This window comes from Magallana gigas, chromosome 2 (assembly GCF_963853765.1).
Source record: "Magallana gigas chromosome 2, xbMagGiga1.1, whole genome shotgun sequence".
Taxonomy (NCBI): Eukaryota; Metazoa; Mollusca; class Bivalvia; order Ostreida; family Ostreidae; genus Magallana; species Magallana gigas.
The window spans coordinates 56,934,507-56,959,773 of NC_088854.1; the positions used below are offsets into that span (position 1 = coordinate 56,934,507).

The 25,267-nt window shown below is 35.8% G+C and overlaps 1 protein-coding gene across 2 annotated transcripts in view; it reads left to right on the forward strand.

Moving 5' to 3' along the window:
• Positions 1 to 25,267, forward strand: part of LOC105337545 (ATP-binding cassette sub-family C member 4) — a 39,288-nt gene that overhangs the window by 11,141 nt on the left and 2,880 nt on the right. For both annotated transcript variants that reach the window (XM_066077369.1, XM_066077371.1), the window contains exons 5-23: positions 5,316 to 5,531; positions 5,686 to 5,775; positions 5,885 to 6,048; positions 6,356 to 6,481; positions 7,286 to 7,535; positions 7,679 to 7,837; positions 8,117 to 8,167; positions 10,140 to 10,193; positions 10,307 to 10,498; positions 11,251 to 11,345; positions 11,929 to 12,015; positions 12,249 to 12,345; positions 12,526 to 12,666; positions 12,793 to 12,927; positions 13,379 to 13,416; positions 13,601 to 13,950; positions 14,393 to 14,472; positions 15,255 to 15,405; positions 15,751 to 15,981. In XM_066077369.1, the coding sequence (XP_065933441.1) occupies positions 5,316 to 5,531; positions 5,686 to 5,775; positions 5,885 to 6,048; positions 6,356 to 6,481; positions 7,286 to 7,535; positions 7,679 to 7,837; positions 8,117 to 8,167; positions 10,140 to 10,193; positions 10,307 to 10,498; positions 11,251 to 11,345; positions 11,929 to 12,015; positions 12,249 to 12,345; positions 12,526 to 12,666; positions 12,793 to 12,927; positions 13,379 to 13,416; positions 13,601 to 13,950; positions 14,393 to 14,472; positions 15,255 to 15,405; positions 15,751 to 15,981 (2,707 nt within the window). The remainder of the gene's footprint in view (positions 1 to 5,315; positions 5,532 to 5,685; positions 5,776 to 5,884; positions 6,049 to 6,355; positions 6,482 to 7,285; positions 7,536 to 7,678; positions 7,838 to 8,116; positions 8,168 to 10,139; positions 10,194 to 10,306; positions 10,499 to 11,250; positions 11,346 to 11,928; positions 12,016 to 12,248; positions 12,346 to 12,525; positions 12,667 to 12,792; positions 12,928 to 13,378; positions 13,417 to 13,600; positions 13,951 to 14,392; positions 14,473 to 15,254; positions 15,406 to 15,750; positions 15,982 to 25,267) is intronic.

The window sequence follows — 25,267 nt, forward strand, 5'->3', positions numbered from 1 at the left end:
AGCCTCCTGTTTTCAGAGGCTATAACCCTCTGTTTACCATTTAGCTTTTGCGGTAAGACTGCTACGATAGCAAAGGCACTAGCATAGATATCAAGCACAAACTCCTCTCTTTTCTTGTTGAGATATACCAAAATAGGAGCTGATATTAATCTGAACTTAAGTTCTTCAAACGCACGTTGGCAATTATCTGTCCAAAACCATATCTTATCTTGCTTTGTGAGGTCATATAGAAGCTTCGCAATTTTTTAGTAGTTTTTTACGAATTTTCTATAAAAGATGCCAATCCTAGTAAACATCGCACGTTATTAATCGAATTGGATCTGTTATCTTCGTCATCTCTTGATCTCTCTGTATACCTTCTTTTGAAACCACGTGTTCCAGGAAAGGACTATGTGCAGTGTTATGCATTTTTCGCCCCCAAGATTAAAGTTTCATAAAGGGCTTTAAAAATAAGGCGGAAAATGGTTGAAATCATATTGAAAATATGTGTGTAAAAGGTTAACACCACATTGACGTCATAATGTCGAAATGACGTCATGAAGATGGTCTTGTTTTGTGAATTGATGTTTTGTAGCAAAATATGGGTATTTTTTTCGATGTTTATTTTCGACTAGGAAACATCGACTGGGAAACAGGCTTGCTCGAGAACCCTTTTTAGTATGATGTGTATAGATATATGACGAAAAGTATATGTTAACATCGTACTTGAGCAGACCTGCGCTCTATACTCCCGACCGCAAAATAGAAAGAAAAATGACAATTTTTTTTAGCGAATTAGTAATGATGACTAAAATCAAGATTAAAGTGATAGAAATCCTCTGTACAATGATTTATGAAGACTTGATTATATATAATACTATTTAAAAATTAAGGGCAAATATTTGACCATTCCAAATAAAGTCCTTTATTGTCTTCTCCAGGAAATAACATTTCTTTGGTTTGAGCTTCAGAACTGCCTTTGCTAATCCATAACTTAATTTAAATTCTTAGAATGCTATTCAAATGTCTTACTAAATACTACGATATCATCCAGGAACAATACCGTAACATGACACTGCAAGTAAGTCAGAGCTTTTTCTATAATTCTTTGAAACGTACCTGCTTCATTGCATAGACTGAAAGCCACGGTGACATACTGGTACAGACCATCCCTAGGCGTAGCAAAAGCAGCTTCTCCTTTGTCTCCTTCCACCAAAGGTATCTGATGGTAGGCCATATCTAGTTCTAGGGAGGAAAACCATTCTGCTTAATTCAGTTTACTACAGTCTACACACATCCTTCATGATCTGTTCTTCTTCTATATCATAACGATATGAGATGACCGGGGACTCGTACTTTTTTCTATTCGATTTTGTTTCTCTTATTTCTTATTTTCCTCTTTTTAGGCTTCTCTTGTGTATGGAAACTCTTCTTGGAGGTTCTCGGATAAGTTTTTCGTCGTGAAGTTTTATCTCATGGTACCCAAGATTTGTTCTTCCCACCTCTCCTGGTTTAGCCAAACTAATTTTGCTAACTAAGACTGAATTCTTAGAATGTCTTTGCTTACGTTTTATCAAGGTGTTTGTATCCCTTTGTGAACACATCCCGTAGATGTTCCGGGATATCAGTAATCAAACTCTCATTCACCTCAATTTGCTCTTTATTGCTTTTACTCGTTCGCAATTCAAATACTTGCCAAACATTATCATTTGGGGTAAATAATGTTATATGCGAATGTCGATAGATCTTCACATTTTCTTCCCTAGGATTATATATCCTAGTGTAAATCATCGCATTTTTAGAATGAACCAATGTCCTTTCTATAATTAAGCCATATCGTTCCACAAAAGGTCTCTTAAGCGTAGGAACCCCGAGGTTTTCCTCTGTGTTCGTTCTAATACGCCCAGTGAATCCAGAAAGAACCAGGGTTTCACCACCAGTTGGGACAACTGTCGACTCTAGTGATATCAATCTTCCAGGTCCTTCTTCATCAGAGCCTCCCAGAGGTACTTTTACCCCTTTGATAATAAAACTCTTTTCGTCTTGATCCCATCAGCAACGAAACCTATCAATATATCTTCACAAGGAGGTTAAGCTTTTTGTCTCCTACAATAACCGGATGCTCAAAAGCATCATCTCCAAAATTTAGTACCATGGTAGCCTCTCCAGCAAAGTATAGAGTTCGTCCATCCACTATAACTTACGAGGCATTAAGAGGACCTACAGTTGGTTTTTGTTAGATGCTGGCAAATGATTCTTTAGAGACAGACGTCTGCTCTGCCCGAGTGTCTATTTTCCACTCTATAGGTGTTTCTTCAAGCCTTCCTTTAACTCTTATATTTGCTCATACCTTCAACTACGGTATCCCCCCCCCCCGTCTTATTTGTAATTTTATATATCTGTTGGTGGGCGACTGTGTGCTCCTTCAACAGTTCCCTCTCTCCAACCTGCAGACATCCCTCTAACATATCATTTCGGACAGCTTCCAGCAGTGTCTAAGGCCTTGTCCTCTTCACTGCCTGACAAAAAATTTCAGACTGTCCACACTTGTCCAAACACGGCTTTATAGTGTTTTCTTCAAGTTAGTATGTCAGGATTTTCTGGATAAGCTCTCTTGTAAAGGTCTCAAAATTTCGTAAAGATTCCCCAGGTTGCTGCTGTCGAAGTTCTATACTTCGACATATAGCGTCTGCTATATAGCGTTTTTTCATAACAGAATGGCCTAATCTCTGCTCCATCTTTTGTTTAAGTTGTTCATAATCCCTTTGAGTTGCAATGGGTGTTCAATTAGCGTTACTTTCTGCTTGACCCCGCCGTGTAGTCAATACCACTCGATAGACTTCTCAGGTCCCCATGAGTTGAGGTCAGCAATATTTCAAAGTATGTAAATTCGTTCCTAACATTATTGTATGTTCCCGAATAAGTCCTCTTAACCGGATATTCATTCACCCTCGGACTAATCTTATCCTGCGTCCTTTTTATTGGACTGCTAACAGGAGCTGCATCAGGAAATGGCAGTTCAAAGTTATGCCCTATTCCAAGAGAAGAACCTTGACCCATATTAAGGGCCTCAGCTGTCCAACTACGTTAGGTTCCTGATAGGTACCCTTTAGACTGCTGGTTGCCTCGCCACCAAAATAGCCAATGTTTGATCCCTGGAGGATTTCTTTTACCTGGTCATTTAAAGCTACAGAGCTTGTTCTCCCATATTTTCATGATATTATTATAATCAATAACATTATTACACCTGCAACAGATGTGAGAGAAATTGTTTAATGTTCATAAGATCGCCGAACAATTTCATTAAATGGAAAAGAGGTCCAGGCTTTGTACAATAAACAACAGCCAAAGCAAAAAGAGACCAAATGAACAAGATTCTCAATAAGCTTGTTCTAGACTCACTTCTCTCTCTATAGACACTCAATGGTAACTCGGATTTGACAATGGAGCTATTAATCCTGCGAGCTACCTGCAATCCTGAAAATAAAGTGTGCCTGGATATACTTGACCTGTGGATATCAAACTCCATTTAAAACTCAGCTAAGTCACAAAATCATGTGGATCAGCAACACGTGAGTCGGATTTGTGATCTTTATATATCAATGAAGAGCAACACCGTGCTTTCATATAACAAATTGTATTGTAACAAATGTACACCAATTACAGCGAGAAAAACAAGAAAGAAAGTAAGGAGAAGAGGTCTACGTATTCTTTCACCCTGTATTTATACTATGTAACAGCCTAACGTAGTTAGGCTTATGTTGGGCTCCAAATAATTATTGGGCTTCCTGCTGCCTAACAAGATTAGGCCACTTTTAGGCATTAGGCACCAAGCAAGAGGGCGTCATCACCCAACATAATTAGGCCTCTGCCTAAGACACCCAATGTCATTAGAATGTCATTAGGCTAACCTACTGATAAATGATGACAAATAAAGCAAAGCATCTTTATTATGAAATAAAACTAACATATGCAAAAAAAAAAATTTAAAATAAATGTAATTTTTCGTTATACGGGTACACATGGATGTGAAACAAATGTCGAAATCGAGATCATAGTTCCTATACAGTCTATTGAAGCCGAGTTATCAAGCACTTTCGGTTTATCACTCCCTTTCGATCCTTGCTGATCACTTAAGATGTGAGAGTAGATAAGCAGCCACAAAGGAAGTTTTAAGTTGAAGACAGTCACTTCTCACTAGGTGAGAACAAACCATTTTAAAAAGGTTAAGTCTCACGTGCCTGAATAAGGCTTTCGATACTTTATTTGATGTTGTATTATAGCTAGTGTAACGTTTCTGAGTTCGATAAGGGATTTGGCCGCTCTCCCTGAGCAAATCAAAGTGTGAATTTAATAATCTATTTCCCCAATCACATATTTTAATTTGAAATATGTACAAGTATTATCCCTTGGTTCTTTGTGGTGCACGCACAGTTTTGAATGATGATTGCGTATGCACTGCTTGGAGACAGGAGCGCACGCGCCGTTCCAGGACTATAGCGTACCAACCACAGTCAACAAGCCAATTTGTATATTTATTAATTCAAATATATCCTTATTGTCTCGAAAGCCTATTACAGGCACGTAAGACCATATATATAGAAAGGTTAATCTTTCCAACCTCGATTTCTGTTCTGGCTTCGATGTGTTGATGCTTCTACCGTCAAACACAAACTCCGATCCGACCGATTTTCTCATCTTATATACCCTTCAGGTACCACGTGATCAGCTGAGAATCGAATGGGATGCGTACATGAAACCGGAAGTCAGTCAGCACTATACTACCACAGGGAACCAAAGGGATATTTTCGGTTTTGATCATAACTTCGCTTCACAATTAAAGGCTATAAGGGCTATCGAAGTGCATGCATTCCATGAAAAAAAGGTGTTTATATATTAAATTGATTAAAATATCTGATTGAGAAAATGTATAGTTATCTTATATATTTCTGGATTTGCTCAGGCAGAGCAGTGGAATACTGTAAGCGTATTACAATTGGCTGTGTATTCTGTTTTGTGTTAAGGCATCCACTAAATCAGGTTCATCACCAAATGCCTGGCATATATGTTATAGAATAAAAACATCAGAAGCATACTTATTCAGATCTATGCTAACTGGTTGAAAAATCATTTTCTGCCATAATAGCATACACCTAATATAATATGTTAGTAACACAGCAAGTGCTTGTGGACAGGACCATCCCATGTACAAGAATCACCATGCTTTGACTAAATGGCAAATTAGATTACTTTGAACATATAGCCAGATATAGAAACTATATAATGCTGTCTTTTGTATATTTTTTTTGTTTTTACTTTTCTTGTATTTGTAATAGGAAGGCATCAAACTCGCCCAACCCTTCCTTGTTGGTCGGATCATTTCCTACTTCCAGCCTGGCTCCACCTTGTCACAGACCGAGGTGTACATCTATGCAATGCTGGTGGCAGTCAGCCACATTTTAAGGCTGATTGTCAGTCCCAAGTATTTCTGTAATATCCAACATATTGCTTTGAAAATGAAAGTAGCTGTGGCTAGTCTCATTTATAGGAAGGTAGGACAAACTCTACAATTCACTTTTTATTGATGATTATAATTCATGTGAATTTTAAATAGAATTGCAATTTCATTAAATTATAACCTGTGCTATATACTATATATACTTCCATTTATTGACTTCTAATAAAAAATAAAAGTGACATTTTCAGATACTCAAGATGAGCAGCTGGTCAAAACATTCCACAACATCAGGAAAAATTATCAACCATTTGTCAACAGATTTAGATAAATTTTTATATGTAAGAAAGAGTATCAGAGTGTAATTTCATTGAAACATTTATATGATTTTTTTTGCCAAGAAAAACTTAAAGTTTAATTGCATGAATGTGAATTGTTTTCCTCATGCAGGCAGTTGAAAACTTCCATTTCTGTTGGATTGGTCCCCTGGAGATTGTGGCTATCCTGTACTTGTTGTACCAACAGATCGGTCTGGTCAGCCTCCTTACTCTAGCTGTCACCCTGGTTCTCCTACCCCTACAGTTCATGCTGGGATGGATTTGTGGGAAATTGAGGTGCAGACATTTACACTAGCCTTTTTCCACTCTAGGTTGAAGTATATATTCCCAGTATTTACAGCTATACATGATTAGAAAGAAGTGCCAGGAACAACCAATTTTGATTCATTACAAATGTAATTTGAAATATGTATTAGCCTATTATAAAAGCTAGGGGAAATGAAACTGACGTACTACACTACATGTACCAGCATGAATTTGTTATAAGCATGCTCATCATAACTGTGTTTTACTGTATAGAGAGGCTGCTTAAAGAAAAGTCTGCTGTTTAATACAGATTATGTTCATGAATGTTATTATGAAGGATGAAGATAGGAGCTGCAGGAGACAAAAGGATTCATTTGATGAACCAGATAATCGCTGGGATGAGAGTGATCAAAATGTACTGCTGGGAGAAACCATTCAGTGAAATTATATTTAACATCAGAGGGTAACTGTTATTTTCACTAAGTCTCCGCTTTAGCCAGCTATATTTGGATCGTTTTATGAAAAAAAAAATTACAAATCTTGACAAACTAAGTTATTGCTGTGATCAAGGCTATAAAAATGTATTACTTGGAGAAACCATTTTTTAAAAGAAATTTTATTAGCTTATAGGCTCATTGCGTAAGCAATGGCCAGGCTATAGTTACAGTGCACACTAGCGGATATTGACTGAACAACCACTAAAATTGTTTCTACACACAAAATGTAGTTCCAACTTAAAAGAGAAGGTAGAATGTAGAGCATGCCATTTAGTCATTTTAATTTTACATCTATAATCAAATCACATAATTAATAACCACATGATACTCTTCTTCTCTGTAATATTCTAAACACTTCGAGCTTATACAGTTCATAGTCAATTTGTTGCGGGAGTTGTTTTAAGAGCGAAACTTGGCAACAATTAATCTTAGTTAGGGTGTTAAATATCTTACCCTCCTACAATTTATTACATTTTTGATACTTAGTGTAGTATTAGTATAAATATGCTTATAAACTCAGTTAAATCATGAATCGTGACTCAATGTGTCTTTTTCGCTTGTAATAATGCCATATCAAGAAAATGTTTTCAATGCACATCAAATGAGCCCAAATATCTGTACGCTGTGAACTTTGATTTAATCTTAAAGGGTAACTGCTACTTGCATGGCCCATGTCTGATTTCATGGAAAGCCTTACAAATCGGGCTTTATTTATTAATATATTGTAAAGATTGTATCAAATTTAAATATATTTGAAATGTTGATTTCAGGTTGGAGGTGTTCCAGATATGGAAATCCAGTATTGCCAAGTCCATCAACATTGGATTGTTCCAGAGTGCCTCTGTGGTCATCAGCATGGCCATGTTTGGAACAGCGTGGTACACGGGGGTTCCCCTGTCTGCCCAGAGGATCTACAGCACCCTGGGCTGGGTCTCTTGTCTCCGTCTCACCATCTTCTTCTTTATGATGTACCTGGTGGAAGATAGCAAACAGCTGGCATCTTCCCTCAAAAGAATACAGGTAAACTCTCAGTAAATCAGAATACTGTTAATGTAACAACGTTCTCTTAACAAAGTATGTTAATGAAAATCTTTTCTTTAATTAGTTTTCTTATAACATAACAACATTACTTAGTATATATCATTATATGCTTGTTTTTACAGTCTTTCCTCACAGTGGAGGATATGAAGGTTTTCTCTGAAGGGAAGGCCAAATCAAACAAGAAGGGGGGTGTGTCTGTCTGTATCAGGAACATGACCGCAAGCTGGCACGGGCCCCTACCCCAGAACAAAGAGGGTGTCACCAAAAAACTTCTGGACCAGGTGAGATAAAAGTAACAGAATCAATAACAATTTACTAATGGTTATAAGTGCCATTCAGAGCTTACTGAAAGGGGAAGGAAACTCAATATTTCTTGATTTATACATTATTCCAATTAACAATCAGAGTGATTATTAATTGATTGATTATAATGATTAATTGTACTAAATTTTTAAGTTTTCTTCCCTTTTAACATCTCAGTAGTATTCAATAAAATTATGTAAATCTCAATTTTAAAAAAGAATACCAAAGGTCAAGGTTATTTTGTTGATTCATTTCAGGAGATGAGTGAGGCATTTTCTTTGAAGAACATTGATCTGGAAGTCAAAAAGGTAGGAGATGAATGTCAGTCACAAAGTTCTGATATTTTAACTGTTATGATGATTTTTCTTGGACAGGAAGTTTTCATATCCTTTGATTTATATAATTAGGGCCCCGCAAGGATTTGCGGGTGCCCTATAGTAATCACTCTGTCCGTCCTTCTGCCTGTCCGTCTGTCACTCTTCCGTCCACAAATTTCCTGTTTTTTTCATATAACTTTTTTTATGGTTGCCCAATCAAGTTCAAATTTGGTATGGTAGTTCAGTAGGCAGAAATACATATTTTGATGCTAAGTTTGGTTCTCTACTTCTGGTTTGGAGCTGGGGTGGTGGGGTAGATTCCTAACTATGCATAAGAATGAATGGGCAAAGAGAGATAACTGCTGAGAATGAATAGGCAAAGAGAGATAACTGCTGACAATTTTACCATTGTATACATGGAAGGCTGTGCAATATTTGTCCTTTGGGATTAATTAACCTTCCACAGGAAGAAAATCCTAAGCTTTATCTTTATCTGTCACATTGAGATTAATTACTGCACTGCCTGTGTCTGCAAATGAACTTTGTTTTGAAGTTAAGGTCAATTTTGAATGATGTGTAGTATTGTGTACATTCTTTGAAATATGGATTTAAAATATAATATTCATATTTTATTTTGGTTAAAATACCGTACACAATGATTTATGATAATTTTATTGAATTCTTAAATCAAGATATATATTAAGGTATCCTTTTTCACTATTTTATTTTTATTAATTATTTATTTTATTTTTTTCTGCCTAAATGCTGTTAATTTTAACAGGTAATCAGATAATAACCCCATTCTGTCATTTCTGAAAAAAAAAATCTTATTGTAAATTTAGAAGAAAAGGATGAGAGAGCAGAACAATTAATCCCCTGGGATTAATTATCTTGCCTGCTGCAGTAAATTTAGAGGCTTATCTCTATCTGTCATATCGAGATTAATGAACACCTTTGTCTGCACTGATGTTTGTTTTGAAGCAAATTAAACTCTCATTCCATGAGCTGCACCCTAATATTTTTACCCCTCAGTTTAAAGGATGGTATTTGATAAAGAATATATTTCATTCTAGTCCAAATACTTATATTCTGTAAAATAAAAAAAAATATATGAATTACAATAAATTGAAAAAAAAAATTTATTAGATATCAGTTTTTTTTTTTGTTTTTTTTTGTTTTTTTTTTAATGGATGTTTTGGTGTTGTTGTTGTTTTTGGTTGCTATGTTTATATTAAAGGAAACTTAAGAATAGTACCTGAAAATGTTCCTTCTGTAAGCCCTGATTAAATTCAATAAATGGATGAGAGCAGGATAATTACTCCCCTGAGATTAATTATCTTGCCTGTTTCAGAAAATCTAAGGTCTGTCTTTATCTGTTATATGTATTACCGTTCACATGTGTCTGCAAGTGATGTTTGTTTGAAGTTGAGGCAAAGCCTAGGTATCATTGCATTGGTATCAATTCTTTGTTTTTTAAAAAAATTTATTTCATCCCATGTTAACCCCCTTTATCCCGTGGATATGTCTCATTGGATATTTTTTTGATATCCCACAGTTGTGACTTTACAATGGGATTTGCGTAGGCATAATGAAGTAAAATAATGTGGAGTTTTATAAACAGTGTAAACATTGATTGTGGTGTATAAAACATGGGATAAATAGAATCTCATATGATTTGTAGTATACTATGATTTTTATCCAAGTTGTGTGTGTTTTATCCCCTCACTAAGGCTCAAGAAAAAAACACTAATCGTTGGATGAAAATCATATCCAACTACAAATCACGAGATCCTATATATTCCAGTTCTTTACATCTTCTGCCGGGCATTTATTTTTCATCATTGTTAATATAACGAGGATGGAATTCAAAGTTTTTTTCACTTCTCTATATTAATTTTCATAGCGGGGCCCTTCCTGACTGGTCAGTTTTCTAGTTTTATGTGAATTTCACTTTTTATTTAAGGGAGAACTCCTGGCTGTAGTAGGACCAGTTGGTTCTGGAAAGGTTTTTATCTTAGTAATATTCTGTATTCTTTTACACATACATTTCTCAATTGTTGTTCCTACATTATATGTATAGACTGCAAAAGAGTTTCAAAATAGAATTTCAAAATATATTTTCCCCAACAGACATCTCTCCTGTTGAGCCTGCTTAAAGAGCTTCCACCCGAGACAGGACAGGTGTGTGTACAGGGTACGGTGGGGTACATGGCTCAGACGCCGTGGGTCATGTCTGGAACATTTCAGGCCAACGTCACATTTGGAGAGAATGTTGAGCAAGAAAGATATCGCCAGGTGCTGCATGCCTGTGCTTTATACAAGGTAAAAATAGGCTTAGTAATCGTTTAGTTGTAGAGCACATGGATCAGTGGTCATAGGTGTTAGACCAGTAACCAAAAGGTCACTGGTTCAAACCCTGCTTTGGTCACATGTTCTTGTTTTGTGCACTTTGACAAGGCACTTAATCTACATTGCTTCAGTCCACCCAGCTGGAATTGGTACCGGCTTGTGCTTGGAATGAACCAGCCATTCATGAGGAATCAACAATTCTCGTCCACTTAGTACCAAGGAAACCGGGGATAAACACCTGCCTTATGCGCCTTAATGGCACGGGAAAGGATTTAACTTTAACTTATCCTTTAGTTAGCTGCTATATAAATGATCAGCAGTAGACTTTTAAGTCAAAATCCTTTTCATCATAAGTCAAGCCATTATTAGTTAATGATCATTAACTGTTAATGTAATAAATGTAGTCCATGGTTTACCCTCTTTACTCTAGCTGTCCAAGGATATTAATGCAGCACATTCTCTGTCCAAGGATATTAATGCAGCACATTCTCTGTCCAAGGATATTAATGCAGCACATTCTTTAGGTTCAAGTGATGTAATTCATTTAATAATACAAAAATGTATCAAAAAATTCCAAGATTTCTCCTTTGAAATGCCCTTTCTAGCTTGTCAGGTTTCAATAACTAGCTGCTAAAAATATAAAGAGTCAGGGGCTATTTTCCTGTAAAATTGTATAGGATGTGCTGTATATCAAGTTCTGATTGAGGGATGCTTACTCTCTGTAGGACCTGGAGCTGATGAGATTGGGGGACCAGACTTTGGTCGGGGAGCGAGGCTTGTTGCTGAGTGGTGGTCAGAAGGCCAGACTTACACTCGCAAGGTACTCACAGTTCTATGGGGGCTCAATAAGGTGGATTTCATGGGTACTTCTCACCTTGAAATTAACATATCTAACAAATTATGAAACACATTCTTAGCCAAATACATGTACAAGCAATTCCATGAAATACATCCCAACAAACCTTTGAAAATGTGAAAGTCCATAAAAAATAGCTCCTACAAAAAATGAATCCACAGGTTTCAAAATTATTCGGTATTAAGAAGGCTTGATGGCTGTGGCTTTTTTTTTTACACTGTATTGATCCCCTTTACAGGAAGAGTTCCAGAAATAATTAAAGAAACATCCAATTAAAAAGATAAATTATTATGGATATTTACTTTACTTATTATAATTTATAGTTTAACAAATCATGTGTTGACATTTCTAAAGATCTGCATGTTGTTAATTTGTTGACCATCCAGCTCCTTTAAGGTTTTAATGTTTTCTAATGATTCTCTTCCAATGTATGTAGGGTGAAAATGTAGCATGGATTAATTTATGATCGAAGAAAAACCAATCTTGAATTCATTTTGAAATTAGAGATGAAGACTGACCATGCTCTTAATTCTTTATTGATTGATAGGACGGTGTACAGGGAGGCAGATGTGTACCTGCTGGATGATCCCCTGGGGGCAGTGGACACTGAGGTTGGGAGTCACCTGTTCCAGAGGTAAGAGAGAGAGAGAGAGAGAGAGAGAGAGAGAGAGGGGGGGTTTGTACAGGGATCAAGGCAGATGTGTACCTGCTGGATGATCCCCTGGGGGCAGTGGACACAGAGGTGGGAAGTCACCTGTACGTTCCAGAGGTGAGAGAGAAAGAAAAAGAGAGAAAGAGTGTTACGAGAGAGAGAGAGAGAGAGAGAGAGCGAGAGAGAGAATAAAATGCTGATGTCTTTTGTTTTAGATGTATTTGTGAGTTGTTGAGAGGGAAGACCAGGATTTTGGTGACTTATCAGCTGCAGTATCTAAGGTCAGCTGACAGAATTGTTGTTCTGAACGAGGTTTGTTCCACTTAATTTTACCAATACTGTAGGCAGCAATGAAGTTTATTCTCAGTCATCTTTGTAGTTATAAATATTCTTTGCTTAATGTCGAATATGACATATTTCCGATTTTTTCTTACGTTTCTTTGACTTTGATTTGTTAAAGATGATACCAATAACTATGATATGTTGTTGTAGGGTAGAGTAGTAAGTGTTGGAACTTATGATGAACTCGTGAAACAGGGGACAGAATTCTCCTCCATCCTTACCAAGCATGACAAAGACATGGAAGAAAAAGATGAGAGTCAGGAAAAATCCATCAATGAACAAGGAGAGAAGGTAGGTTCCTGATCTTGAAATGTCAACTGACCTTAGATAACACTAAAAATATGTCAAACTGGAACTAGAAAAAAATAGAAAGAAGTCCAAGACCATTGATCAGAGGATAAATTTCTTTTTCTGTAGAGTACTGAGGCGTTTGATGATGGTGAATTTGTGGAGACTGGGGACGTTGGTTGGAATGTGTACAAGGACTACTACCTCTCCGGTCGGCCATGGCTGTATCTACCGCTCACCATGTTCCTTCTTCTGATTGCCTATGTCAGTGAGAGTAGCTAGCTAACAGTGCAAGTCTGAGTGTGGGTGTGGATGTGAAGGAGGGGGGACAGATTAAATCCATGATATGCAAAATAATTGAGCATCTAATAAAGTGAAACTTATCCAGAAAATACACTGAATTTCCTTTAGTGAATATGTATGTGATCACATCACAATGTAAATAAATCATAGATGTGAAATATATACATCAGTACCTAGGAAATCTTTGCAAACTTTTTGGAGGGATTTTACAGTGATATACATGTAGATACATGTATAAACATTTACATTGTGGGAGAATGAATGTTTGAGGATGGCTTGATTATAAGGTTTTTATTACACAATTTCTACAACATATTTCTGAGTATCTATTAAAGGTGTCAGGGTAGTCTCTACGTGACTACCTATAGAGTAACCTAGATTTAAATATAAGATAATTTTTATAAAATTGCAGGCTGCTAATGGATATGGAAACTGGCATCTAGCTAAATGGTTAGTAATGTGTAAACTACCTTTTTCAAAGTATATCTGTACTGATTGCTCATGTATAAACTTTGACTTTTCCTATATCTGTGGGTGTTGTGAGTCATGCCAGTCAATATATACATGTATGAACACAAGTACCGGTAGTTATATTTTACTTCACACTTGTAATTTCTTAATCTCTTGGTTCCAGGGCTGAACTCTCAAATTCTCTAAACTTAAGGACACAAAATGGATCTTATCCACTTTATCCAGTGATTGATACATTGAACCAAACACATGGACTTTACACAACATACATGTACAACATAACACCCCATCTACAGACCAGCAACTTTACCACCGAGGGGTCCCTGATCACCGTCCAGGGAGATGAGTTGATGCAGCAGTACCTGGTGGCCATGTCTGTCTTTGTGGTGGGAATCAGCCTCTTCAGCCTGGTGTACTTCAGAATGTCAGTCATCATCAGCAAGAGACTTCACAACAACATGTTCCAAGTGGTGATTGGGGCCAAGACTCATTTCTTTGACTCAAACTCTGTGGGTAGGGAAATATACATAAAATCTATGCCTGTCTGTCGTTTCTCGATAAGACCAATGTATGGTTTTGATATACATGTAAATGTACTTTATACAGGAAAAATGTTCCCCCTTTTTTTATTTTTGCTCTTTTTGCCCTTGTTGTCGAGGCAAAATTAAGACTGGGCGAATTCCAATGTTTCACATCTCTCCTTAAACACATGCAATTGTGTCTGGGCAAATTAAAGATGGGGCTAAACTGCGTCTAGAAGGACAAAAATAACAAGTGAAAATAACCCTATGTTCATAACCTAATAACTTTGTATCTTTATGTTATAGTTTGTCAGCTGAGGATTTAAGAGACTATTTTTGAAGATGACATGACACCATCTTGTCTGTCTGTCTTACCGGTATTCTCATGGTCACCCTTGAGCTTGACTTTAATCATGCTGTCGATCTCTTTTCAGGTCAGATATTGAATAGATTTGCACGAGACTTGGGTTTGATAGATTCACTCATACCTTCATTAACGAGCACGGTCATAGAAGTAAGTTCGATCCTTTTCCCAGGAACATATTTTTTTCACACATTAAATATCTGCAATATGATAAATTAAGAAATCCTTAACTTGAATTTTATTTTTAAAACTCAGGATCTTGGAAACAACTATTGCATACCAATCTTCTTGTATTGATTAAATTAAAATCAGTGTCTATATTTTACTATTTGAAGATATAGTAAAGTATGGTTAAAGGGGCATGGTCACAATTTTGGTCAAATTTTATTTTGCTGTTTCTATTATTTACAATTCTTTAGAAATGCGTTTCTAAATATCAAATGAAATTTGAAAGTCAGTTGTAGAGATATAAGCAAGATACAGAGCTCGCAATTCTTTGTCATGTAAACAAGGCTCATGCCCTGTTTTGTTTACATAGGTTCAATATACCTGTAAAATTTCTTCATCAAGCTGGTTTGTCTATCTTCTTATATTCATTTTATGCATAAATAAACAGTTCCAAACGTGAAAACACATTCAGTTTAGGTCTAAAACTAGAATTTTCACTTGAACATTCAAAATGTAAACAAAAGCTTTGTTTACAAAGCAAAGAATTGTAAGCTCTATAACTTGCTTATAACTAATTTGGTTGCCTATTAAAAAAGCCTTACTGAAGCATTGAAACATAAAATTCCGAAAAATAATTTTTGAACAAAATCGTGACCATGCCCCTTTAAAAAATATGTCATATTTTTTCAATTGACCTTTAAGACCCATATGTTTATTGTTCTAAATATTAAATATCAGCTCTTTCATTTTGTATTTTAATTTAGATATCTGTTCAATTGGCAATGAAAATTGGTATAACCTGTATCATCAATCCTTTCTTGCTGTTACCTTTGACTCCCTTGGTTATAGTACTTTACTTAATAAGATGGTTCTCGTTACCGACTACAAGAAATATGAAACGTTTAGAAGCCATGAGTAAGTAAAATGCAAGTTCAGGGTTGTGTTCAAGATTATAGCAGCTAACTAGTTTGATGTGGCCATTATAATCTTAAACAATATTTTAGTTTATCCATAAGAAGCATTAACACATACAGTGCATTCCGTAGGACTTGGATACATGTATCTACTTAGAAGCTACAAAAGCCACTACGATCTTGCATGCAACCTTTGTCAAATCATCTTCTTAAAGTAACAAAACAATGATTTGAGCCTTTATCATGTACAGTTCGTTCCACTCCTTGTTTCTTTGATTAGGGTAGCCAGGAGTCCAATTTAAATCTTAGCATGCATCCTTTGTTCAATCTCCTGTTCTTTGTTAAGCCCAGAGTCCTATCTTCTCCCACATCTCTGACACTCTGGTGGGACTCCAGTCAATCCGTGCCCTGGGGATGAGTCGGAAGTTCCTGCAGGATTTTGACAGATTCCAGGACCGACACACCAGTGCCTTCTTCCTTTACCTGTCCACCATCCGCTGGTTCAGTGTGCGTTCTCTTTTCATCCTGGATGTCTACTTTGTCCTTGTCATCTTGTTGTCATTGGTTCTCAGGGATAGTAAGTAGTGGAATCAATAACATAGTAAGTAGTGGTCCCAGTTAGATGGTAAGTAGTGGCACCAGTAAGATAGTAAGTAGTGGTCTTAGTTAGAAAGAAAGTAGTGATCCCAGTAAGATAGTAAGTAGTGGTCCCAGATAGTAAGTAGTGGTCCCAGTAAGATAATAAGTAGTGGTCCCAGTTAGATGTTAAATGTAAGTAGTGGTCCCAGTAACATAGTAAGTAATGGTCCCAGTAAGAGAGTAAGTAGTGGTCCCAGTAAGATAGTAGGTAGTGGTCCCAGTAAGATAGTAAGTAATGATCTTAGTAAGATGGTAAGTAGTAATCCCAGTAAGATAGTAAGGAAGGGACTCGGGTAGTAAGTAGTGGTCCCAGGAAGACAGTAAGTAATGGTCCCAGTAAGAGAGTAAGTAGTGGCCCCAGTAAGATAGTAAGTAATGGTCTCAGATAGTAGGTGGTGGTCCCAGTAAGATAGTAAGTAGTGGTCCCAGTAAGATAGTAAGAAGTGGTCCCAGTATAGTAGTAAGTAGTGGTCCCAGTAAGATGGTAAGTAGTGGTTTCAGTTAGATAGAAAGTATTGATCTTAGTAAGATGGTAATTAGTAATCCAAGTAAGATAGTAAGTAAGGTTCTCAGGTAGTAAGTAGTGGTCGAAGGAAGACAGTAAGTAATGGTCCCAGTAAGATAGTTTGTAGTGGTCCCAGTTAGATAAAAAGTAATGGTCCTAGGAAGATAGTAAGTAGTGGTCCCAGTAAGATAGTAGGTAGTGGTCCCAGTAAGATAGTAAGTAATGGTCTCAGATAGTAGGTAGTGGTCCCAGTAAGATAGTAAGTAATAGTTCCAGTTAAATAGTAAGTAGTGGTCCCAGTAAGATGGTAAGTAATGATCTAAGTAAGATGGTAAGTAGTAATCCCAGTAAGAAAGTAATGAAAGGTCTCAAGTAGTAAGTAGTGGTCCCAGGATGACTGTTATTAATGGTCCCAGTAAGAAAGTAAGTAGTGGTCTCAGATAGTTAGTAGTGGTCGCAGGAAGATAGTAAGTAATGGTTCCAGTAAGATAGTAAGTAGTGGTCCTAGTAAAGTAGTAAGAAGTGGTCCCAGTAAGATAGTAAGTAATGGTCTCAGTAAGATAGTAAGTGGTGGTTTCAGTTAGATAGAAAGTAATGGTCCCAGTAAGATAGTATGCAGTGGTCCCAGTTAGTAAGTAAGTCAGTAAGTAGTGGTCTCAGTAAGATAGAAAGTAGTGGTCCCAGTTAGATTGAAAGTAATGGTCTCAGGCCCCGCCGTCACCAACATCCCAGTAAGATAGTTGGAAATGGTCTCAGATAGTAAGTAGTGGTCCCAGTAAGATAATAAGTAGTGGTCCCAGTAAAATAGTAAGCAATTGTCTCAAATAGTAGGTAATAGTTCCAATAAGATTGTAAGTAATAGTCCCAGTAAGAAAGTAAGTAGTGGTCTCAGATAGTAAGAAGTGGTCTTAGTAAGAAAGTAACTAGTTGTCCCAGTAAGATAGTAAGTAGTTCTCCCAGTAAGATAGTAAGTAATGGTCTCAGATAGCAAGTAATGGTCTCAGATAGTAAGTAATGGTCCCAATAAGATAGTAAATAATGATCCCAGTAGGTGGGTAAGTAGTGGTCTTTGATAGTAAGTAATGGTCCCAGTAAGATAGTGAGTAGTGGTCCCTGTAAGATAGTAAGTGATGGTCCCAGTAAGATTTTTTTTATTAACATTTGTTCTTAATACAATAGCAAAAGTACTTACTGCATAATTTTTCAACATAGATGTATAGGATCTTTAAATATAAATAGACATGCACATTTTCATACAGAGTATTCGACATAAATCTTATAAGTAAAAAAAATATTTTTTTTAAAAAAAACATAAAAAAAAGATTGACAAAAAGGTAATGAAAAAAGGTTTCAAACACACATGTATATTTCACTTTTAGTACAGCAAGATATTGCCTATGCTAACATGAAGGGCCACAATCTGCTTACTACAAGTCTCTAATGCCCCATGTTAGCAAAACAGCGACCACACCTGGTATGTGGACCTGTTGGCACCTATTTATATAACAAAACAGATATAGAAAAGATATATAAATATATATATAATGAAAATAAGTTATGTATCAATTTACCTATTACTGTGGAATCATTAAATTTCGTGGGGGCCAATTTTCGTGGATTGCTTAAATTGGACAGGTTCGTGGGGACGTAATTTCGTGTATTTTCTTAAACCTACAAAGGATATATGACTTTATTACCCTAATTTATTAATTCGTTGAGGATGTTAATTCGTGGATGCGAGGTACCCACGAATTCAACGAAAATTGAGCCACCACGAAATCTAATGATTCCACAGTATATGAACTTTAAACTGCTTCTAATACGTTTTAAAAGGATTGCAAAATTCCTTTCTGACAACGATTTGTAGACCTCAGAGAAAAAAGTTAGTACATATTTTATATGATTACATATTTCTTGAGGTTTTTCCTCTTTGTTTTCAATTCTACAATACATTTTATACTTATATATCTTACAGGCAATCAAAGAAATCAAACTGTTAAGAAATAGTGTTTTCTCATTCTTTTCAAAATAAAAAACTTTTACTACTGTTTTCCATGATACATCAAAATTTAAACATTTTTGAACAGTGTCCCATATTTGACTTACATTCTTACATCTCAGAATGAGATGCTCGTTGTTTTCCTTTACATTTTTACAAAAGACAGACATATCATTTTCAACAATTTTCCATCTTTTCATCATTTCTCTATTACATATTAAATTGTTTAGTAGTCTGTAATGAAAGTCAGATATTTTTTTGTCTTTAATGGCTAAGATTTTTTGTTCATCAATAGATTTCCATGATTCCTTGGAAATTTCAAAAACATTCAAAAATTGATGTAATGGTGCTACAAATTGTTTTTGACGAAAAATGTCATAAATTAGCTTTGAATTAATATCACAGATGTATACATGGTTTTTAAAACACAGTTCAAAAGACGTTTTTCCGAATACAATGTTTTCATATTGAATATCTGACAAATCATATTTTTGAAAACATTTTGAAAAGATCGTTTTTATAATTACATATTCACATATCCAGTTTCTTTTACAGACAAGTTGGTCACTAAACCATTCTGCAGGTTTCAAACCATTTTCGTTTACAATATCGTTTAAGTACTTGATACCACTTTTTAACCACTCTTTAAAAAATACTGGTTTGTTTTTAAACACAAAATTTTTATTACACCATAGCGGTTCTTTTAATAGTGCGTTTAGATTCATGTCTGATTTAAATTTTTACATTCGTTAAAAAAGACAAATTTTTCTTTTTAAAACAGGGGAAAATGTTCCATCATTTGATAATCATGTAAACATGTTACATTGGTTTTACAGAGATACTCAAAATCAAAAAAACATTTCTTTACACAGACTCTCTACAAGAATTGATAAGGAACTGTTTTTTCTGGAAATGTGATTTATCCAGGACACTTTTATGTATTTAAGTTTCATCAGTATATTAACAATACCTATGCCTCCATCTTGAATTTTTCCTATCTGAGTATTTCTTTTGATCCTGTCTTTTTTATTCCAAATAAAATTATATAAAAGACTCTGTATTTTTTTCAGTATACCTTCATCTGGGAGGTTTAAAATTGATCCAGTGTATAAGAATTTTGGTATTGCCAAACTAATTATTACACAAACTTTACCAAATATTGTTAATTTTCTTGTTTTCCATGACTCAAATAGTTTTTCTAAATCGTCAACAATTTTTGTCCAATTTTTATTGTAACACATCTCTTTGTTTTGACCTATAAAGATTCCAAGAGTTTTTATACATGTTTTGTTTACTCTTACATTTTCTATTTCTTGTAAAACATTTTTCCAGGGACCTGTTAAGAGACATTCTTTTTTAGACATATTTAATTTCATACCTGATACTTTACTAAAACTTTGTATTATCTCTAGGGAATTTTTCAATGAAGCTTCGTCTTTTAAAGGGAGAGTACAGTCATCTGCATGTTGTATAATCTTTATACTCTGAATCATTCCAGGTTTTTGAAAGCCTATTATATTTGGATTAGACCTTATGACGATTGCTATGATTTCAACAACGAAAAGAAATAATACTGCTGATACCGGACACCCCTGTCTTATGCCTCTATACATATTACATGTCTTAGATATCCACCCATTGTTTTTTATTCTGAATATAGGTTTGTTATACAATATGTTAATCCATTTCAAAACGTTTTCTCCAAAATTGAATTAATTTTTTAAGAACTTTTAACATAAAATTCCACTCAACAGAATCAAACGCTTTTTGAAAGTCAAGGAATAACAAAATTGATTCCAAGTTATTCTCCTCATAATAATCAAAAATATCAACAATTAATCTTGCGTTTAACGCTATATTTCGTCCTTTAATATAAGCTGATTGATTAATATGTATTGTTTTATCAAGTATATTTTGAAGTCTGTTAGCAAAAATAAAAGCAATAATTTTATAATCGGTGTTTGTAAAGCTAATAGGTCTATAATTATTTAAGTTTTGTGGATCTCCTTTTTTAAATAATAGAGTGATAAGAGAGAGCCTCTGCGAATATGCCATAGTTTCCTTTTTATAAATTTCTTGAATAGTACAATAATAATTTTCTTTTAAGCTTTCCTAAAATGTTTGGTAAAATTCTGATGGTAATCCATCAAGTCCCGGAGACTTATTTTTTTTCATACTTAGTATAGCTTCTGTACATTCCGAAAGCGTTTGAAATTTGTCTAGTTCTATTCTGTCTTTGTCGTTTAATATATATTCTAAATTTATATTATCGAGATATTCATCTACTGTACTGTTATTTATGTTGCATGATTTATATAATTTCTCATAAAATTCGCAAAGAGATTGTAAAATTTGGTCTTCATCAGATATATAATTATTTCCGTTTCTTAAAGATTTAATCATGTTTGATAATTGTCTTTTCTTTTCTAAACTTAGGAAGTAAGCGGTATTTTTCTCTCCATTTTTCTATCCAGTTTGCTCTGGACCTTATTTGAGCACCTTTTGCTTTTTTGTTTATCAACTCTGACAATTATGTTTCTAATTCTCTTTTTCTGTTCATATTAATATTTTCATAAGGCAAGTTTTCAATAATATTTATTTCTTTTTGGATTGAGCTTATTTTGCTTTTATATGATTTAGAAAACTTTTTTGAGAAATTTATACAGAAAGTTTTTATCCTTCTTTTCAAAATATCCCATGAATCGATAGGCTTTTCTTTATCAAAAGTAAAATGCTTAAGGAGTATATTCATTTCACCTATGAAGTTTTTGTTTTCAAGTAACGAAGTATTGAATTTCCAATATCCTGGTCCTCTTAAATTTTCATTTGTAGTAAGAGAAAAAATTAAACATTTATGATCGGACATTCTCGTACCATTTGAATGAGACCCTGGAATGTTTTGAATTCTTATACTTTCACACGCATAACAAAAAGCACTAGATTTTAGAATATAGTCAATTCTACTTGCTGGGACATTTGCCCCATTACACCACGTATAACCTTGCTTGTTTCCTTTCATATATTTCCATAAATCACATAAGTCGAGTTTGTTCAACAAAGATTTAAACAGAAGTACACTTTTATCTGGATTTAGATTATCTGGTAGGCAGTTAAAGTCTCCGCATATCAAAATATTCTCAAAACTCTGAGCATATTTTTTTTATCCAGTCTAAAGTTTTCTTTAAAAAATCGCATCTATTATTTACATCGTTTGGTGCATATATATTTACAATTGTAATAATTTTGTGGTCAAACTCTATATTTACCATAAGCTTCCTACCATCATTTGTTTTATAAGTATTAATAATTTTACATGACAAGTTATTTTTAAATAAAATTGAAACACCCCTGCTAAAAGGGGAGTCTGAGAAAAAGAGTGCACAGATATACCCGACCATCGTGCATCATAATTTACAGTGTTATTCTCAGTATAATGTGTTTCTTGTATAAATATGATATCAAAATTACTATCATTTATCCAGGTATAAAATTTTAGACGCTTTTCTGCAGTATTTAACCCTCTGCAGTTAACAGATAAACAGTTAAGCTTGTCCATTACGTTAAAAGAAGCATACTGCTAAAGCTTACTATAGCTTAGTTCTTCTTGTTTTTCCTCGTCGATGTCCTGGAGCTGCTGCTTGATCCTGACTTAGGGTCAGACGTGGGTTCCGTTCGCTGCAACTGGGATGCAATGCCAGCGAGTAAGCGTCCGAGCCTATTCTGTCCCGGCCAGTGTTGCATCACGGTATGGGGTGTTCCGGTGAGGTTGAGACCGCTACCCCAGTAGCTGTCCCACGTGGATTCCATTAGGATGTCGGTTTTTTTAACATTAGCTAACGCATCTTTAAATTTGGCACACTGCTGTAGCTTTGCTTCCAGAATTTCACGCATCACGGTATCCTTAGACGAAATCCAAGCATCAGATTCTAGAACCTGGCTTCCCAAGCGCTTGGCGTCCAAAGCGGTTTCCGATTTGCGTATAGCCTCCGCGCGGCTAAGGTCTCCTGACCTTAGCGATTTCACATGCTGGAAAGCATGTTCAGCTGAGGGAAACGTTTGTCCGAAGACTTTGAGATCCGATGGAGAAAAATTTGATAGAGGGTTGTCTTTTCCAGAGAAGCAGACGATATCATCTTGCTCAGAGACGTATTGCCTACATTTTGGCGATCCCGGAAAATGACCTGTTTGTTTGCAAATTCTGCAGCACTGCTCATATTCGCAGTTATTCCTGTAGTGGTCATCAGCCCAACAATTTGTGCACTGCTTTTTGCTTTCACGCACAGGTTGACCCTTGTGAGCAATAGTGCAGCGAAGTCCTGCACAAACTGCGCTACGCGGTAGAAAAGCATCGTTTTCAAGGGGTGACATATACACAAAACGGTTCCCGTTCAGAATTTCTGTCATACGGTGAGTTATGGGGTGACGAATTTTTTCATATTTTATATCGCTTGTTAGCTTTGCACCGAGACCTTCCAGCATGTTTTTTACGCAGCTGTCTTCTACGGAGAGGGGTATCCCTTTCACGAAGATGCGCACAACTTTTTCATCTGGAGAATCTGTTCCCGCGGAGTAGGGATTTGTATCGAACACTTGGACAGCTCTGCTTCCGAGTGTGAATCCTTCGTTTACGAGGATATCTCTGCTTTCTGCAGATTTGATGTAGATCCTCCACAGATCTCGGTCCCTTTGCACACATAGCACATCAGAGACTACGCCGCTTGCCGCCTCAGCAATATCAAAATCTGAATAAAATTTACCTTTATTTATTTGGATGTCCCTGTTACGCATATATACAGGTTTAATAGTATGTGACCATTCCATTGTAAAATGTTTTGAAGACACGACTGGGCTTCAGTACATAAGTAGGCCAGACAAGTATTTGGTACTGAGTAGATAGTGAACACCTTCTCACGAATCCAAACAGACACAGTACAAAGAAATGTGTCCTTTAAGGTTCCAAAAATTTCCAGAAAATAAGGAAAGGAATTATACACACATAGTCCTATGATAACGCAACCTTTTAAATGCAAAAATTTTTACATTTGCACCTATAATAGGCGAAAAAACGATCAAAATTGACGGAGCAAGAAAAGCACGTCCGCACTGTTGTCCGTCACGTGACCAACCCCTGATCCCAGTAAGATAGTAAGTAGTTGTCACAATAAGACAGTAAGTAATGGTCCCAGTAAGATAGTAAGTAGTGGTCCAAGGAAGACAGTTAGTAGTGGTCCCAGTAAGATAGTAGGTAGTGGTCTCAGATTGTAAGTAATGGTCCTAGTAAGATAGTAACTAATGGTCCCAGTAAGATAGCAAGTAGTGGTCCCAGTAAGATAGTAAGCAATGGTCCCAGTAAGATAGTAAGTAATGGTCTTAGTAAGATAGTGGTTTCAGTTAGATAGAAAATAATGGTCCCCGTAAGATAGTAAGTAGTGGTCCCAGTAAGATAGTTAGTAAGGGTCTCAGGTAGTAAAGTAGTGGTCCAAGGAAGACAGTAAGTAGTGGCCCCAGTAAGATAGTTTGCAGTGGTCTCAGTTAGATAGAAAGTAATGGTCCTAGTAAGATATTTAGTAGTTGTCCCAGTAAGATAGTAAGTATTGGTCTCATATAGTAAGTTGTTGTCCCAGTAAGATATTTAGTAGTTGTCCCAGTAAGAGAGTAAGTAATGGTCCCAGTGAGATAGTAAGTAGTGGTCTCAAATAGTAAGTAATGGTCCCAGTAAGATATTTAGTAGTGGTCCCAATAAGATAGTAAGGAGTGGTCCCAGTAAGATATTTAGTAGTTGTCCCAGTAAGATAGTAAGTATTGGTCTCATATAGTAAGTAATTGTCCCAGTAAGACATTTAGTAGTTGTCCCAGTAAGAGAGTAAGTAATGGTCCCAGTAAGATAGTAAGTAGTGGTCTCAAATAGTAAGTAATGGTCCCAGTAAGATATTTAGTAGTGGTCCCAATAAGATAGTAAGGAGTGGTCCCGGTAAAATAGTAAGTAATTGTCCCAGTAAGATAGTAAGTAGTGGTTTCAGATAGTAAGTAGTGGTCCCAGTAAGATAGTAAGTAGTGGTCCCAGTAAGAAAGTAAGTAATGGTTTCAGATACTAAGGAGTGGTCCCAGTAAGATAGTAAGTAATGGTCCCAGTAAGATAGTAAGTAGTGGTCTCAGATAGTAAGGAGTGGTCCCAGTAATATAGTAAGTAATGGTCCCAGTAAGATAGTAAGTAGTGGTCTCAGATAGTAAGGAGTGGTCCCAGTAAGATAGTTAGTAATGGTCCCAGTAAGATAGTAAGTAGTGGTCCCAGTAAGAAAGGAAGTAGTGGTCCCAGTAAGATAGAAAGTAGTGGTCCCAGTAAGTTAATAAGTAATGGTCCCAGTATGATAGTAAATAATGGTCCCAGTAAGATAGTAAGTATTGGTCTCATATAGTAAGTAGTTGTCCCAGTAAGATATTTAGTAGTTGTCCCAGTAAGATAGTAAGTAATGGTCCCAGTAAGAAAGTAAGTAGTGTTCTCAAATAGTAAGTCATGGTCCCAGTAAGATAGTAAGTAGTGGTCTCAGATAGTAAGATATTTAGTAGTGGTTCCGGTAAGAGAGTAAGTAGTGGTCCCAGTAAGATAGTAAGTAATGGTCTCGGATAGTAAGTAGTGGTCCCAGTAAGATAGTATGTAGTGGTCCCAGTAAGATAGTAAGTAATGGTCTCAGAATGTAAGGAGTGGTCCCAGTAAGATAG